Here is a 16,967-nt window from a genome sequence, read left to right on the forward strand (position 1 = left end):
CTTCACCGATGTGCAGTTAAACTCATGATGCTTTACTTCTCTGCGTCCAGGCACGTCAATTATGCAAGATGTTGTGTGTATTATCTGAGGAGCATGGAGGCCTTACCAGCCAATGTGCTTGAACACTTCATTAAAGATTTTCTCATGTGATGAAGTTATGTCATGTGAGCTGTCACCAGACCACACTGCACTCTTCGATGAAGGTGGTCTCAATAAACATATCACTTCAGATGCCATTCAACAATCCCTGTACGTGCCTCATCACATGAGAACCTTTCATGAAGTGTTGAAGCACAAATTGGTTTAAAATACCGTGATACTGTTTAATAATAATAATAATAATACATTTATTTTATATAGCGCTTTTCAAGAAGCCCAAAGACGCTTTGACAGAGTACAAAAAACAAGTGCAAAAAGACAAAAATCAATAGGTAAATAATCAAAGCAAAAGGAAGGAGAAGGAGAAGAGATAGTCAGGGGTTAAATGATGTGGGTTAAATGTTGAATGCAGTGTTGAACAGGTGGGTCTTGAGTGATGTTTTGAATGTGGTGAGTGAGGAGGAGTCTCTGATGGTGTGAGGTAGTGAGTTCCAGAGGGTGGGAGCAGCGATGGAGAAGGCCCTGTCCCCCCAGGATCTAAATTTGGTCCGGATGGGGGGGGGGGGAGGGGGTCAGGAGGTTGGTACCAGCAGAGCGGAGGTTGCGGGTGGGAGTGTGTCTGGAGAGGAGGTCAGCCAGGTAGGATGGGGCCAGGTTATGGAGAGCTTTGTAGGTCAAGAGGAGGATTTTGTACTGGATTCTCTGGGGGATGGGGAGCCAGTGAAGCTTGTAAAGGACGGGGGTGATGTGGTCCCGGGCCCGGGAGTGAGTGAGTAGACGGGCAGCGGAGTTCTGAATGTATTGGAGTTTATTGGTGATTATTGAGGGTGAACCATAGAGGAGGCTGTTGCAGTAGTCCAGACGGGAGGTGATGAAGGCGTGGATGAGGGTTTCTGCAGCCGTGGAGGAGAGGGATGGATGGAGACGGGCGATGTTTTTCAGGTGAAAGAAGGCTGTCTTTGTGATCTGTTTAGTGTATTTGTCGAAGGAGAGGGTTTGGTCAAAGATGATGCCAAGATTCCGGATGTGAGGGGAGGTGGATACTGGGAAACCGTCGATGTTGAGGGCAAAGTTATGGGTGGATTTGGTGAGCGTTTTGGGGCCAATGATGATTATTTCAGATTTATCATAATGTGATATCATATTTATCAGAAATGTGAATAAAAAATGTTTAAAATACCAATAGTCGGAGTATACTGCTTTATTCTACCAGGTGAACACCCAGGGGTATTGCCCCTATTTTTCTCATGTCCACAAGTGGCTAAGCCAAATTATATGTATTTGATTCATCCCTCGCCTAGAAACCAAGATCAGGTTTTCTCTTGAAATCAAGACAACACCATGCTGTGCCTACTGCCCATGTTATACACAACAGCAGAGCATTTGCTTCCTGAGTTCAGAGACAGAGCTTTTGTGCCCATTTTGCTTTACCTATCTTTTCAGGTCACTGTTGAGGATGATCCTTTCCGTAGTTTTGCTCAGCCTGCCATTCAACTCGATGGTGGTTACACCTGCTCTGTGCCGGACCCATGCAGTCAAGATGGGGCCGACCTCACTGCTTCCGCTTATGATGTCATCGAAGAACGGAGCAGATGTCGGGAATCAGTAGAACAGCGGGCTTTGGCGTGGTAAGAGTGCACACCCCTTCATTCTGCAAATGTCAACATATTCAATCTTGTTTGTTTATTTAGCATGATATCTCAAAAAGTTATGGACGGATTATGAGAAAACTTCGTGGATGAGTTGGTCAGATGACAAGAACAAGCCAATTCAATTTTGGTTCAGGTAGGGATCCAGATCTGGCCTATCAGTAGATACAAAGCATAAACTGTTCAACTTGGTGGAGGTATATACTCTACTGAGTGTTGTTCTAGTTTTGTATGTTTTTACGGCATAGGCCATAAAGCAAAGCCATCTAGAACAGTGTTTGTCTGTCCGTATGTATGTCTTTATGTATGTATGTATGTATGTATGTATGTATGTATGTATGTATGTCCCCTCAAACATATACCAATCAGAGCTGAGGATCTGGTCACATGACAGGGGTGATGTGATGTCATTATGGCGGTACGACGGCTGACTCCACGCACCGCCATTTTGATTCCTATGCCGTTCAGGCTGGACATATCGTTGAACCCATCATGTATCACAATCTGCATGCTCTACCTTTACGTTTTTCATTCAGTGTGAAACGCAAACAAACACGCGAAACACATGAAGTAAAACACGTGAAAATAAATATATTTTATAACACTCGATTTTTATCGTGGCTGTGGTTGTTGTTGTTTGTGGGTTGCTTTTGTTTAGTTTTATATATTTTTCTATTGCTTCACAAAATATCACTACTGTATATATAATTTTGTATGCTCGTTCCGTGTCCTAAAAGTTTTCTACTGTCGTAAAATAACAAATGTTTCCGTTCAAACTGCTGTGTGAATATACCATACGTTAGCGCTTCTTCCTGTTCTTCAAACTCGCAAAGAGGCTTTTAGAACTGGCAAATTCGTGATTAAACAAACGATTTTTTACGGCGTAGATGTTTGGTTCCTGTGTTTACAGTGTTTATCTCTCTGTATGTATGTATGCCCCTCACATATTTATCCTACATATTGGGTGAGTTTTATACCCACAATTACTCGTCTGAAAGGTAGAATGTAATGCCATTTGGCTTTGCCAGTTGTTTCCTTCAACACCCTTTAGGGAACGTTCATATATTACATCATATACCTGGTTGGGGCAAATTATCACACTTGATGATTGGGGGGAACTGAAATTATGACAACAGGGTGATGATATATGATGGGGTTAGGAGCATGGGGGAGTGCATGCCCCCCAGATCATACATAATTAAAACTTTGATAAAGGGCTCTTTAAACATTGAAGCATTTCTTATGACTGCCTCCAACCACCCTGAGCCTGGTGTTGGCTTAACGATTAGGGTGGAGGGCTTGGGATCCGAGGGTCCTGAGTTTGAATCCCGGTCAGCTGTTGAATTAACCCCAGGTGGGGTTGACTCAGCCTGTCATCCTTCCGAGGTCGGCAAAATGAGTACCGACTCACTGGGTCCTCTCTCAAGGAGGTTGGTGGCAGGATTTGCACTGCGGCCACCGTAAAACACCTCATTCCGTAACACACAGTGGTGTCTGTCGGGATGGCGCTGTGGTCACTTTGATAGGTGTTGATTAACCGACCAACATATAGAATAAACCATATGGTGTCTCAATGCAATATCTTCACTTCCATGGTGACAGACAGCTTAGAGACGGAGAGTACTTCAAAATAATTGAATACTTACATTATTTGCTAACTGGTATCTCCACCCAGCTCATACTATTCTCTTCAACCAAAGTATCACACAAGCCCCGCTATGCCGATGTTAGACTTTCAGTCTTGTTTTTTATTGATATACCTGCAAAAGAATGAATGAAATGAGCTGAAAACCAATTCGTTGCCTCAACCAAAGATTTAATGTGTTGAATTTCTATTTTTATTATCCTTTAAGGAATGCATCCCTCTTACTACACTGTATTCCAAATGCGTACATCTTTTTCAAGTTGAATAATGTGTCCACACATGTACTGAGGCCGAGTTACGTCTCACCAGGCTGGCAGTTGCTGGGCAGTCCTCAGAGGCATGTGCAGCACAGGATGTTGAAACTGGATTCTGGCAAAGGATTATCTTTTTCTACGAATGATCTTATGCCAAGCACTTTCTATTATGAAGCTCAGTGTTGACTCAGTATCAGTGGGTGCCAGATAGCTATCGGGCGATGCGAGTTTTGGCAAGTTCACTGGGTAATCGGCGTCTACGCAGGCTTGTTAAACTAATAGGTATCGGAGTGCTTATATTAGCTGAGCAAACATTATAAGATGTAAAACTTTCCAAAGTTCTGCAGTATTGGGTATTCTTGAAAGGCTGAGCTGTCGATGAACTAAGGAGACCAAAGAACAGTCATGGACATTGGCCTTCTGGAAAGGCTTTTACATTTTTTTGTGCTTGCAGGCTGGAACAGGAAATGTTGGAGCATGTACTTGGCACGTTGCCACTATACGCCCAATCTTTGGTTGAAGACGCGCCCAATGTGCAGGATCCCACAAGTCACACCAAGCAAATGGTCAATGGAGCAAAATATCAAAAAAATGATATGGGCAGGAATCTTCTCTTGAATGAAGCCTCAGGTTCGACTGCATTATTACCCTGGAACCATTAGATCAACAATAATCTTCATTTATGCAAAAATAATCGCTTTATTCTATAATTTTATGCAATTCTGTGAGTGTTTTGTTTAACTCTCCAAAACATAGAGATATACACTGATTTCCAACATTTAACTTCATGTTCTTAGTAATGAATGTATTGTCACATGTACGAACTGTGCAAACTTTCGCTGAACAGTGGTATTCAAAGTTGATTGCCAATACAATACGGTAATAAGAGATGATCACTGATCAGTTATACAATACAGTATTAAAAGATGATTAATTATACAATACGGCATTCAAAAATGATGAATGATACAATACGGTATTAAATAATGATTAATGATACAATACGGTATTAAAAGATGATTAATTATACAATAAAGTATTAAAAGATGATTAATTATACAATACGATATTAAATAATGATTAATGATACAATACGGTAATAAGAGATGATTAATTATACAATACAGTCTTAAAAGATGATTAATTATACAATACGGTATTAAAAAATGATTAATGATACAATACGGTATTAAAAGATGATTAATTATACAATACAGTATTAAAAGATGATTAATTTTACAATACAGTATTAAAAGAAGATTAATTTTACAATACGGTATTCAAAGATGATTGATTTTACAATACGGTATTAAAAGATGATTAATTTTACAATAAGGCATTAAAAGATGATCAATTTTATAATACGGTATTAAAAGATGATTAATTTTACAATAAGGCATTAAAAGATGATTAATTTTACAATACAGTATTACAAGATGATTAATTTTACAATAGGGTATTAAAAGATGATGAATTTTACAATAAGGTATTAAAAGATGATTAATTTTACAATAAGGTATTAAAAGATGATTAATTTTACAATACGGTTTTGAAAGCTGATTAATTATACAATATGCTATCAAGAGACGAATAATTTCACAATACAGTATTAAAAGTGGATTAATTGTACAATACGGTATTAAAAGATGATTAATTGTACAATACGGTATTAAAAGATGATTAATTTTACAATACGGTATTAAAAGATGATTAATTTTACAATACGGTATTAAAAGATGATTAATTTTACAATACGGCATTAAAAGAAGATTAATTTTACAATACGGTATTAAAAGAAGATTAATTTTACAATACGGCATTAAAAGATGATTGATTTTATAATACGGTATTAAAAGATGATTAATTGTACAATACGGTATTAAAAGATGATTAATTTTACAATACGGCATTAAAAGATGATTAATTTTACAATACGGTATTAAAAGATGATTAATTTTACAATACGGCATTAAAAGAAGATTAGTTTTACAATACGGCATTAAAAGAAGATTAATTGTACAATACGGTATTAAAAGATGATTAATTTTACAATACGGCATTAAAAGATGATTAATTTTACAATACGGTATTAAAAGATGATTAATTTTACAATACGGCATTAAAAGAAGATTAGTTTTACAATACGGCATTAAAAGAAGATTAATTTTACAATACGGCATTAAAAGATGATTGATTTTATAATACGGTATTAAAAGATGATTAATTGTACAATACGGTATTAAAAGATGATTAATTTTACAACATGGTATTAAAAGATGATTAATTTTACAATAAGGTATTAAAAGATGATTAATTTTACAATACGGTATTAAAAGATGGTTAATTATACAATACCGTATTAAGAGGTTATTAATTACACAATACAGTATTAAAAGTGGATTAACTATACAATATGGTGTTGAGATTATTAATTATACAATATGGTATTAAAAGATTATTAATTATACAATACGGTATTAAAAGGTGATTGATTTATATAATATGGTATTAAAAGCTCATTCATAATGCAATACTGTAATACAATATTATTGATTATATGATTAATGACGTAATACCGTACTAAAAGCTGAGTTATCACCGTGCGCTCATGAAGCGAAAAGTAGGGTTAGGCATTTGGGTGCGTATGTGTAAAAATTAATTTTCTCGGCAACTGTTGGTCCGATTGGCATGAAATTTTACCATAGGAACACCTCCGCCTGTGTAATTTTTTATTTATTCATAATTATAACGTCATAGGTCACGTGGTATGGATGCCATCTTGGAAAAACGTTACATCTCTATATCTCCGAAACCACTCAATGGAAAAAATAGAAACAAGGCTCATTGTCAAGCACTCCCCATGGGGAATAAGATATGGTAATGATGATGCCATTACCATATGACATCATCATCATTGATGATGCTTTCATTATGACATGATAATTCAACAAATAGCATGCTTCATCTGATTAGCATGAATTTTTTTTCTCTACAACTGTTGGTCTTATGGTCACAAAATTTTCACCATAGCAGCACCTCCTCCTGTCAAATATTTCAATGATAATTATGACGTCATATGTCACGTAGTACAGGCATCATCTTAGAAAAACCAAAAAATGTTGCACCTCTATATATCCGAAACCACTCCATGGAAAAAATTGAAACGTGGATCATTGTAAAGAATGGGGAATAAGTGTTGTTAATGATGATGTCATTGATGCCTTCATTATGACGTCATAATTCGACCCGGACAATGCTTAGTCTGATAAGTTTGAAATTTATTGAGCGTGATCTACACAACAATTATATTAGAGCATATAAATTTATGATGTCATCTCTCACGTGATCTGGCAGTCGTATTGGATCAAAGAAAAAAACCCTTCAAAAACAGAAGAGTTAGCTGGCACCAAGTTGACAGCATATTACATTAATACAATCTAGTTATTGAATGTGATATGAGAAAGTATTGACACCTGTCTGTACTCACACCTGCTGTCCGCAGGTGAGGGCTGTCAATTTCAGGCGATTGAGGTGTCCAAAACACCTTTGGATTCTGCCCTTGTTTCTCGCCTCGTCTCAAATGCTCTCGAAGAGATGGTTGTTGATCTTGTTGGAAGGAGTAGGTCCACAGAGCAACCACCAGATCTACAACAGGCCTCAACTGTGGGGCAACCTGCCAATGGGGTACAGTACAGTACAGTCCAGTGTGTGTGCTGCTGCAAATTCGCCTTCAGTACTGTTTGCTTGATTATGTTTACTGTAAACTTGAACCCTTTTAAAATGAACTCTTGTTATAACAAACTTCGTAATGAAGAACTAAACTTTTGTCAACCAATTTAAACTCAGTGTAATGAAGTAAAATTAAAACTTTTGATTAAAAAACAGATCACATTCCAATAAGCTATTGCAGAGAAATAGAACTCCATCATTGCAGTTCACTAGACACCGTTTGTCTCTGATATTTCCTGCAAGTTCGAACCCTGTATGGTGAAAGGTATAAATTGATCAAGTCCGTTGGCTGGTGGAGGATTCTTACTTCTGTCACGCTAGATCATGCTGATAAGCATTCTTTGTTTTTACTTGCGATATGTCGCAGGTCCGCAAAAACTTTGCGTTGCTGTTGCTGTTTTTATGCCTCCAACCCCGAAGGTGGCCGGAGGCATTATGTTTTCGGGTTGTCCGTACGTCCGTCCGTACGGGCTAAACCTCGTTTTTCTCAGAAACCACATGTCCGATTGAGACGAAACTTTCAGGGTAGGAGTGATACCCATGCAGAATGTTTTTTGTTAATTGTGACGTCATATATCACGTGTTATGGCAGCCATCTTGGATTAAATGCAAATAATTAAAAAATTATTTCTCGGAAACCACTGAATGTAAAAATTTGAAACTTGGTGCATTGTCAAGCACTCCCAATGGGGAACAAAAGCAGGATAATGATGACATCATAGGTGAAATGGTATACCAGCCAAAAATGATTAATCGAATTCCTTATCCTAAAAATCTGAAATTGCATGCACATGATCTATGACACATTTGTATTGAAATATTAAATTTATGACATCATAGGTCACATGGTTTGGCAGCCATATTTGATTGAACATAAAAACTTTAAAAGTCAACTTCTGCAGAACGGCTGACCAGATCGCTGACCAGCTGACCGGATTCGCACACCTACTCGAAGTAAAAAAATAATATTCCCACATACTATTTCAGTCATTTGCGTCCAATGTAATAGGGACCATATAATTTTTAGGGGCGAACATATAATTACCTTTTCGTCTATTTACTTCATTCAGAAACCTTAGCAGTCTCAACTGGTGACTATTTATGCTGTCAAAGGACATTCCTGGCAAACTCCCTAAATATTCCACACTCTATTGGGGACTAATTTCCTTACAACAGCCTGGCGGAATCAGGTTATCCGCTAGTTGTATATATAACATTACTTTGATAATTCTACATTGTACTGTACACTATATACAATAACATCACTTTAATCTAACATCATTTTGCTTAATATTTGTTTCTCTTTTATTTTTACCCTTAACTTTTAATCCTTGAACCCGGAACCTCCTTGTCAATCATTCGTACCCCCACATACTCTGACCCACGACCTTGCCTTGACTCTCCCACCTCTGACACACTCCCACACTATATCAATACTCGCCCCAACCCCGTCTACTCTCATTTGCTCCGACGAAGGGTTAATGCCTGAAATGGCTGCTTATTCTTCCTTCCCATGGTGATTGGTGTGCCTCGATCAACGTCCTGTCGATTTCATACTTGGTTCTACTTGCCTGCTGACGCAGATCACCACAAGCCTTCACCCCAAGACTAGTTCTTCATTCTGCAACTCAAATATCCTCTTGTTTCCTTTTTGTCTGGGCAGGTGGATATCTCGAGCCGTGAGTTTATGCTGATACAAACACCATCTCCTGTCCCATCACCTACACAAAGGGAGTGCATCGCTGTGCCAAAGCCAACATCTCCGTCAAAGGTGTCTGAGGAAGAGGCTCTGCAATGCCAGCCTCAGGTTGTGGAGACAGAAGAATCGAAACATTCTACACTACATGGTGAGTTGATATACAGTACTGGCAGGAGTACCTGGTGTTGCCGGGTGAGGGGGGGGGGGGGGAGGCTGGAGAGGGAGGGTTGAGGAAGGGAGTGGGGTGAGTGGAAGGGGGTGGGGTCGGGAAGGGAATGAGAGGGAAAAGATATACTACATTACATCTTTTGGGGGGGGGGGGGGTGCTTTGACAGGCTCCTCCGTTTTGGGGGAGGGGTGAAGGGAAGGAGGAAAAACTTTCCCATGCAAAGAGTGCTTTAACCTCAGTGTTGCACAGGTAAAAAAGAAATTGTAATACCCTTTAACCCTCTCCCAGTCCCCCACACCCCCGAATGAGGCTGCGGCCACATAGCCTATGTTACCCCCCAGACAAAGTTGTATTTGTACCCCGAGTAAAGTATATAAGTGTTTATAGCTGGAGTACCCGGCGTTGCTCAAGTGAAAAAGAAACATTAACATATTTGAAATGAGGGCAAATATAATGGAAAAGCAATTACAACCAAATCAGAATCCATCACAAATGTCAAATCATCATTTTGTAGCGGCTACCGCTGGGTTTACACAATCACCTTGCACCTACCAAGGACGCGGAGCGTTCACCATGCCGGGCTCTTCCAGGACGCCCGGGCAGGCCCGCGCTCAACTTGCCAGGCCTCGGCCGGGACGCCCGGGCATGCCCGGGCATGCCCGCCCTCGACTTGCCAGGCCGCGGCCAGGACGCCCGGCCACGCCCCCTCTCGCCTTTCCCGGGCAAACGCTCCGGGATAATGTGTGTATATATATTGCTGCCTGATAAACGGGCTTTTCAGAGTACCCGAGTTGTTTTGTGACAATAAAGAAACTCGGACGAATTCCAGCTTTTTGTCGCGTCCATTCTTCCGATTACGTGGGAGCACAGCTCCTTCATTGGTGACCTACCGACATGGACACGGCAGTTGCCCTTAAACTGCCTACCTTCTGGGAGGCTCACGCGGCGGTTTGGTTCGCCCAGGCGGACTCCCTGTTCGCCCTGCGAGGCATCACGGCCGACGACACCCGCTTCCACCATGTGGTAGTAGCGCTCGGTTCAGCCACCGCGGCCCGCGCCCTGAGCCTCCTCGAGAGCCCGCCAGCCGCTGACAAATACGGCGCGATTAAAAAGCTCCTCCTCGACGCTTTCGCCCTCTCATCGGCAGAACGCGCACGGGCGCCTGCTCGACCTGCCCGAGCTCGGCGACACGCGCCCGTCCGAGCGAATGGACTACATGCTTTCGCTGCTCGGCGAGCACTCTCCGGCATTCCTGTTCCGGGAGCTGTTCCTCCATCAGCTGCCTAGCCCGGTACGCCCTGGCGAGCACGACGATCACGGATCCCCGCGCCCTCGCCAGGGAAGCCGACAAGATCTCCGCGGCAGGCCAACGCATTGCAGCAGCGACCTGGGGCCCACCGCCGTCTGACACAACGCCCATGGCGCCCGAGCACCCGGCACGGTCGACGACCGAACTGCCGATGCAATTGGCGGCCGCAACGCCGAGCCGACCACCTCCAGCACGACGACCGGGGCCTCCACCTGACCAAGCGTGGTGTTACTATCATGCCAGGTTCGGACAGAAGGCCCGGACATGCCGACCCCCGTGCACCTTCGGCAGGCCGGGAAACGGCCGGGCCGGCGTTCATTACCAGCCATGAGCGCCGGCCACACGGGCAACTTACGTTTCATCACGGACAAAGCGTCCGGACGGCGCTTCCTGTGCGACACCAGCGCCCAACTGAGCATCATACCCGCCTCTGATCAGGACAGGCAGTCCGCGGTTTGCGGCCCCTCCTTGGTTGCGGCCAACGGATCGGCCATCCGCACCTTCGGCCCGCGCAACGTCACCCTCTGCTTCGGCGGCCAACGCTTTACTTGGACGTTTGTAACCGCAAACGTGCCCATGGCTCTGCTAGGCGCCGACTTCCTCTGCGCACACGGACTGCTGGTGGACGTCCAACGGCGTCGCCTCATCAACGCCGAGATCTTCAGCTCCCTGGTATGCACATTGAGCAGCTCCGCTCCGACCGAGCTGGCATGCGCCCTCCCGGCGGCGAACGAGTTTGCTCGCCTGCTCACGGAGTTCCCGGCCCTCACGCGGGCGACGTTTTCGGCCGTCGTGGTACGACATGGGATCGAGCACCACATACCAACCACGGGCCGCCGGTCTACGCCAGAGCCCGCCGCCTCGACCCAGCCAAGCTCGCCGTGGCCAAAGCCGAGTTCGACGCTTTGGAACACCTCGGCATCGTGCGGCGCTCCGATAGCGCATGGGCTTCGCCACTACACATCGTCCCAAAGCCAGGGGGCGGCTGGCGCCCATGTGGCAACTACCGCCGCCTTAACGACGCTACCACCCCCGACAGGTATCCGATCCCGCACATCCAAGACTTCTCCGCCCGTCTGGCAGGACGGGTCATTTTTTCAAAAATCGATCTCATACGGGGATATCACCAGGTACCTGTAAGGGCGGCCGACGTCCCTAAAACGGCCATCATCACGCCGTTCGGCTTATTCAAATTCCTACGGATGCCGTTTGGCCTCAAGAACGCGGCTCAGGCGTTCCAGCGCTTGATGGACGGCGTGCTGCGTGACCTGCCGTTCCTCTTCGTTTACCTGGACGACATCCTCGTCGCCAGCACGTCCTGGGCCGAGCACCTCCTCCACCTCCGAACACTGTTCGGGCGCCTCAGCGAGCACGGCCTCATCGTCAACCCGGCCAAATGCCACTTCGGCACGACGGCCGTTGATTTTTTGGGCCACCACATCACCAAGAACAGGGCCATGCCGCTGCCAACCAAGGTCGAGGCCATCACCACGTTTCCGCGTCCCCGCTCCATAAAGGCCCTGCAGGAATTCCTGGGAATGGTGAATTTCTATCACCGCTTCGTGCCCCGCGCTGCTCAACTCATGCGGCTCCTCTACGAAGCCCTCCGGGGCAAGCCGGCCAAGCACGACATCGTCTGGTCCGCAGCAATGGACGCGGCCTTCCAAAGCTCAAAGCGGGCCCTCGCCGACGCAACACTGCTCGCTCACCCGGTGCTCAACGCTCCCATCGCCCTCACCACGGATGCCTCCGACTACGCGATGGGCGCCGTACATGAGCAATGGGTGAACGGGGTTTGGCAGCCACTCGCTTTTTTCAGCCGGCAGCTCCGGCCGAACGAGCTCAAATACAGCACGTTTGACCATGAGCTCCTCGGTCTACACCTGGCCGTTCGCCATTTCCGCCACCTCCTGGAGGGCCGACCCTTCACGGCGTTCGTCGACCACAAGCCGTTGGTTTACGCAATGGCCAAGGTCACAGAGCCGTGGTCGGCCCGCCAAAGCACCACCTCTCCGCCGTGTCGGAGTTTACCACGGACATCCGGCACGTCGCCGGCAAAAACAACGCCGTGGCTGACTGTCTTTCTCGGGCCAGCGCGAACGCGGTCCACCTCGGCATGGACTTCGCGCTTATGGCGGCGGACCAAACCACCGACACCACGGTGCAAGCCCTCCGGGCGGCGGACACGGGCCTCCGCCTGGCCGACATCCCCTTCGCGGACACTGTCCTGCTCTGCGACGTCTCCCAAGGCCAGCCTCGCCCCATCGTGCCCGTCACCTGGCACCGCCGCATCTTCGCCTCCCTCCACGGCCTTTCCCACCCGGGCCGGAAAGCTTCCCAGAAGCTGGTGTCGGCGCGATTCGTCTGGCACGGCCTTCGACGGGACGTCCGCGGTTGGACCAGCACCTGCACAGCCTGCCAACAGGCCAAGGTCCACCGACACACCCAGGCCCCGCTGGCACCTTTCACCGTGCCCGAACGACGTTTCGACCACGTCAACGTGGATCTGGTGGGCCCGCTCTCCCCATCACGGGGGTTCACACACCTGCTCACCATGGTGGACAGGACCACCAGGTGGCCGGAGGCCGTTCCCCTCGTCTCCACCACCACCGCCGACGTGGCGCAGGCTTTCATTGCCACCTGGGTCGCCCGCTTCGGGGCACCGGCGGACATCTCGTCAGACCGCGGACCGCAGTTCACCTCCGAGCTGTGGGGTGCGGTCGCCCGCAACCTGGGGGTCAAGCTCCACTGTACTACGGCCTACCACCCCCAAGCCAACGGGTTGTGCGAGCGATTCCACCGCTCCATGAAGGCCGCGCTCATGGCCGGCCTTCAAGACGGCGGATGGGCCGACCGGCTGCCGTGGGTCCTTTTGGGCCTCCGCACGGCCCCCAAGGAGGACCTCCGGGCATCCACCGCCAAGCTTGTCTACGGCCAGGCGCTACGCGTCCCGGGCGAATTCGTGCCCGACGCTACCAGTCCCTGGTCCGCAGCTCACCAGCGCTCGGACCTCCAGGAGGCCGCCCGACGGTTTGCCCCCGTGCCAACATCCCACCACGGTGACCCCCAGTCCTACGTCCCCCCAGCGCTTCGCACAGCGGAGTACGTTTTTGTGCGTCATGACGCACATCGGGGGCCACTCCGGCCGCCTTACGACAGGCCCTTCCGGGTCCTGCGACGGGACGACAAGTCGTTCGTCATCGACATCGGCGGCAGGTCGGACCGGATTGCGGTGGACCGCCTCAAGCCGGCGCACGTGGACATCGACCAACCGCCACGGTTGGCCCTTCCGCCGCGGCGATGCCGCCCCCCATCCACGGTGCCCCCCACTCGACCGCCCACCACCACACCGGATCCCCCCCCACGACCCGCCAGGGGTCGCTTTGGCCGGGTCATCAGGACCCCCCTCAAATTGACCCTGCCGGTGCAAGTCGATTCTGGGGGGACGTGTGTAGCAGCTACCGCTGGGTTTACACAATCGCCTTGCACCTACCAAGGACGCGGAGCGATCACCATGCCGGGCTCATCCAGGACGCCCGGGCAGGCCCGCGCTCAACTTGCCAGGCCTCGGCCGGGACGCCCGGGCATGCCCGGGCACGCCCGGCCACGCCCGCTCTCGACTTGCCAGGCCGCGGCCAGGACGCCCGGCCACGCCCCCTCTCGCCTTTCCCGGGCAAACGCTCCGGGATAATGTGTGTATATATATTGCTGCCCGAGAAACGGGCTTTTCAGAGTACCCGAGTTGTTTTGTGACAATAAAGAAACTCGGACGAATTCCAGCTTTTTGTCGCGTCCATTCTTCCGATTACGTGGGAGCACAGCTCCTTCAATTTCACCTTTTTGTTGAATATCTGCTGGTGAATGTGCCGTTCATCACGTTTCTGAGTTAAGTATGATGACTTTCAGGAAGAAGAAGAAGCTTTACTAACTACTTCATACACTTCCGGAATTGTTTGATTTATTTATGTGAATGTGTACTTGTATATAATTATAACTGCCATTAATCAAAAAAGGCTTCGGCACTATAGAGCGAACTTTTTTTTTCCCCCCAAAATGTTTTTTTTTTTTTGGCCTAAAACACTCCCAGCACTCACTGATGAACCTCTGAAAGTTTGACGAAGATCCGTTCAGCCATCTCTGAGAAAGATGGCGACACACACAGACAGACAGACAGACAGACAGACCAACGGCTCTCTCATATAGTAAACTAGCTGTATGCACCCGGCGTTGCCCGGGTTCTTTTTGAATGAATTTAATCTTCTGTTCATCGGTCTGACGCGAGCCCAGTATCAGTTAGTGCTCAACGATTCCTTGTTCTTTCTTCTGTCGAGCCCGCGAGAGAGAATTTTGAAAGCATGTGTTACAATCAGTCAGTTGTACTTGTGTGCTTCTCAGTTGCAATATTCCTATTAAGTGAATAAGTTGTACTTCAAGATAATTTTGAAAGAAGAAGAAGATTTATTGCGAAATGGGCCCAGCCGGCCGAGGCGGCCTCGACCGGCCTCGACACCTAGCCTTTAACCTTCCCGGGGCCCGTCCCAACATTTTTTGTTTCAGAGGTTTCTTCCTGTCTTTCACCGTTCAGGAGATTAGCGCATGCAGACAAACACAAACTTTATTTTAAATATATAGAAGATATAGAAGATAGATAAAGCTCTACCCAGAACATACCACCTTTTCTTGTTTGCTGTCTTTTGGTTTACTAGGACGTGCCCGTACGTGGCGTACCCGTAACCGTACCGTACCCGTACCCGTGACGTGCCCGTAATGAATATGTACAAAATATAAATATGTATGTACTACAATCGATCGTACCTTACAACAATCAACACAGATTGCAACGTCAAATAAATGAATACGCTCTCAAATGTGCCGTCCAAGGCAGTGTCTGCTCGCCACGTTCAGCATCAGTTCAGCGTCACTATGACTATCCGTAAGTCCGGAAGTGACGTCCTCATTTGACTGTCCGGAAGGTCGCATATCGCAGGAAAGCGAAAGAATCGCAAATTAGTTGTAATTAGTTTTAAAACATTGTTTAACGCCAACATAGCGCCAACATAGTTTGCCGACGGGAAATAAATGAATACGCTCTCAAATGTGCCATCCGAGGCAGAGTCTGTTCGCCACGTTCGGCACACGTGATAGCTCGCTGCTCTCTGATTGGTTGAATCGTTTTTTGGACATAGCTCGGTAACTACTTCTGCGATTAATTTAAAACCTTGAAAAGGCACATCCTCGGGTCCCCAGCAATATACCTGGCAAGTTTCAAGTATATCGGACCCGTGGTTGTCGAGAAACAGCGGTCACAGACAAACAAACACACACACAGACACACACACACACACACACACACACACACAGACACAGACACACACACACACACACACAGAGATTGCTGGAATTATAGATAGATAGTTATTATTTTTGACTTGTTTACTTCACTTGTCATTCTCTATTGAGAGGTTCGGTGATGGGAGTGTGTGGGTGGTGTATGTGTGGGGAGGGGGTGGCGATGGTGTGGGGTGGGGGGGGAGGGAAGTTGAGGGGGAGAGTAGAGAGTGGGGAGTGATGTAAGTTCATAGTTGGGCATATTTATCTTAAGATGCTCAGTATTCATTGTTTTCCTGCTATGCACTTGCACTTGATGAGTCTTGCCAGTGATACCTTAGCTTATTGAATTGTTTTATCACCTTCGTGCACATGGCTTTCGTTGTACCTTTCCTTCTATTACCCCCAGAAATACAACACATGAGCATTGTTTCTGATGTGATCCCACTGGCAGTTTCACCAGAACCTATGCCTCCCCAAGAAGGTTCCCATTCCCCAGATATGAATGCTCAAGATCCCTGGTCCGGACGTGATCTCCCACTGGTGGAGGAAGCCCTGAGCCCAGGTTCTGACATTGGAGAAGAACGGCAAAAGTCGCAGACAATGTGAGTTTTACCTGCAACCGATTTTCCATTCAGCCTGTGCACTCAGTCACAAATTATGACGTCGCTAGATCTCTGTGTTGGTGCATTGGTGTAGATACAGCAATGAAATAAACAATTGGGAATATTTGCAATTCTGGGGGGGCCTACAACCACAGGCATCATCAGTATTTCTCATTGTTGCTTAACAGACGACCAGTTTTGCGTATCTTTTTGGGTATCACTTCTCTTGTGTTCTCCACCACTTATGCCATGTTGAACAAAGAAGTCAGAAAACCAATGAAATTCCTTCCCAAATAATTTTATGAATCGTCTTTTCCACCTTGGCACAGCCAATCCTTGATGCTCTTTCCTCCAAACTTTGAATATGAGCTCGTCAGCACCTTCTGTCACATGTCATGTCAATTCCTGATTTCTTCTACATTGTCCCATGGATTCAGAGCTTTTATTAGAGTTGCCATATCATATTCTCCACAAGGGTCCC

General features: G+C 46.5%; 1 protein-coding gene across 2 annotated transcripts in view; it reads left to right on the forward strand.

Moving 5' to 3' along the window:
* Positions 1–16,967, forward strand: part of KIAA0586 (KIAA0586 ortholog) — a 414,056-nt gene that overhangs the window by 342,274 nt on the left and 54,815 nt on the right. For both annotated transcript variants that reach the window (XM_078784140.1, XM_068129752.2), the window contains 5 exons: positions 1,543–1,727; positions 4,102–4,277; positions 7,150–7,331; positions 9,040–9,223; positions 16,291–16,486. In XM_078784140.1, coding sequence (XP_078640266.1) covers positions 1,543–1,727; positions 4,102–4,277; positions 7,150–7,331; positions 9,040–9,223; positions 16,291–16,486 — 923 coding nt within the window. The remainder of the gene's footprint in view (positions 1–1,542; positions 1,728–4,101; positions 4,278–7,149; positions 7,332–9,039; positions 9,224–16,290; positions 16,487–16,967) is intronic.

The sequence above is a fragment of the Myxine glutinosa genome, chromosome 9 (genome assembly GCF_964187855.1).
Source record: "Myxine glutinosa chromosome 9, kmMyxGlut1.1, whole genome shotgun sequence".
Classification (NCBI taxonomy): Eukaryota; Metazoa; Chordata; class Myxini; order Myxiniformes; family Myxinidae; genus Myxine; species Myxine glutinosa.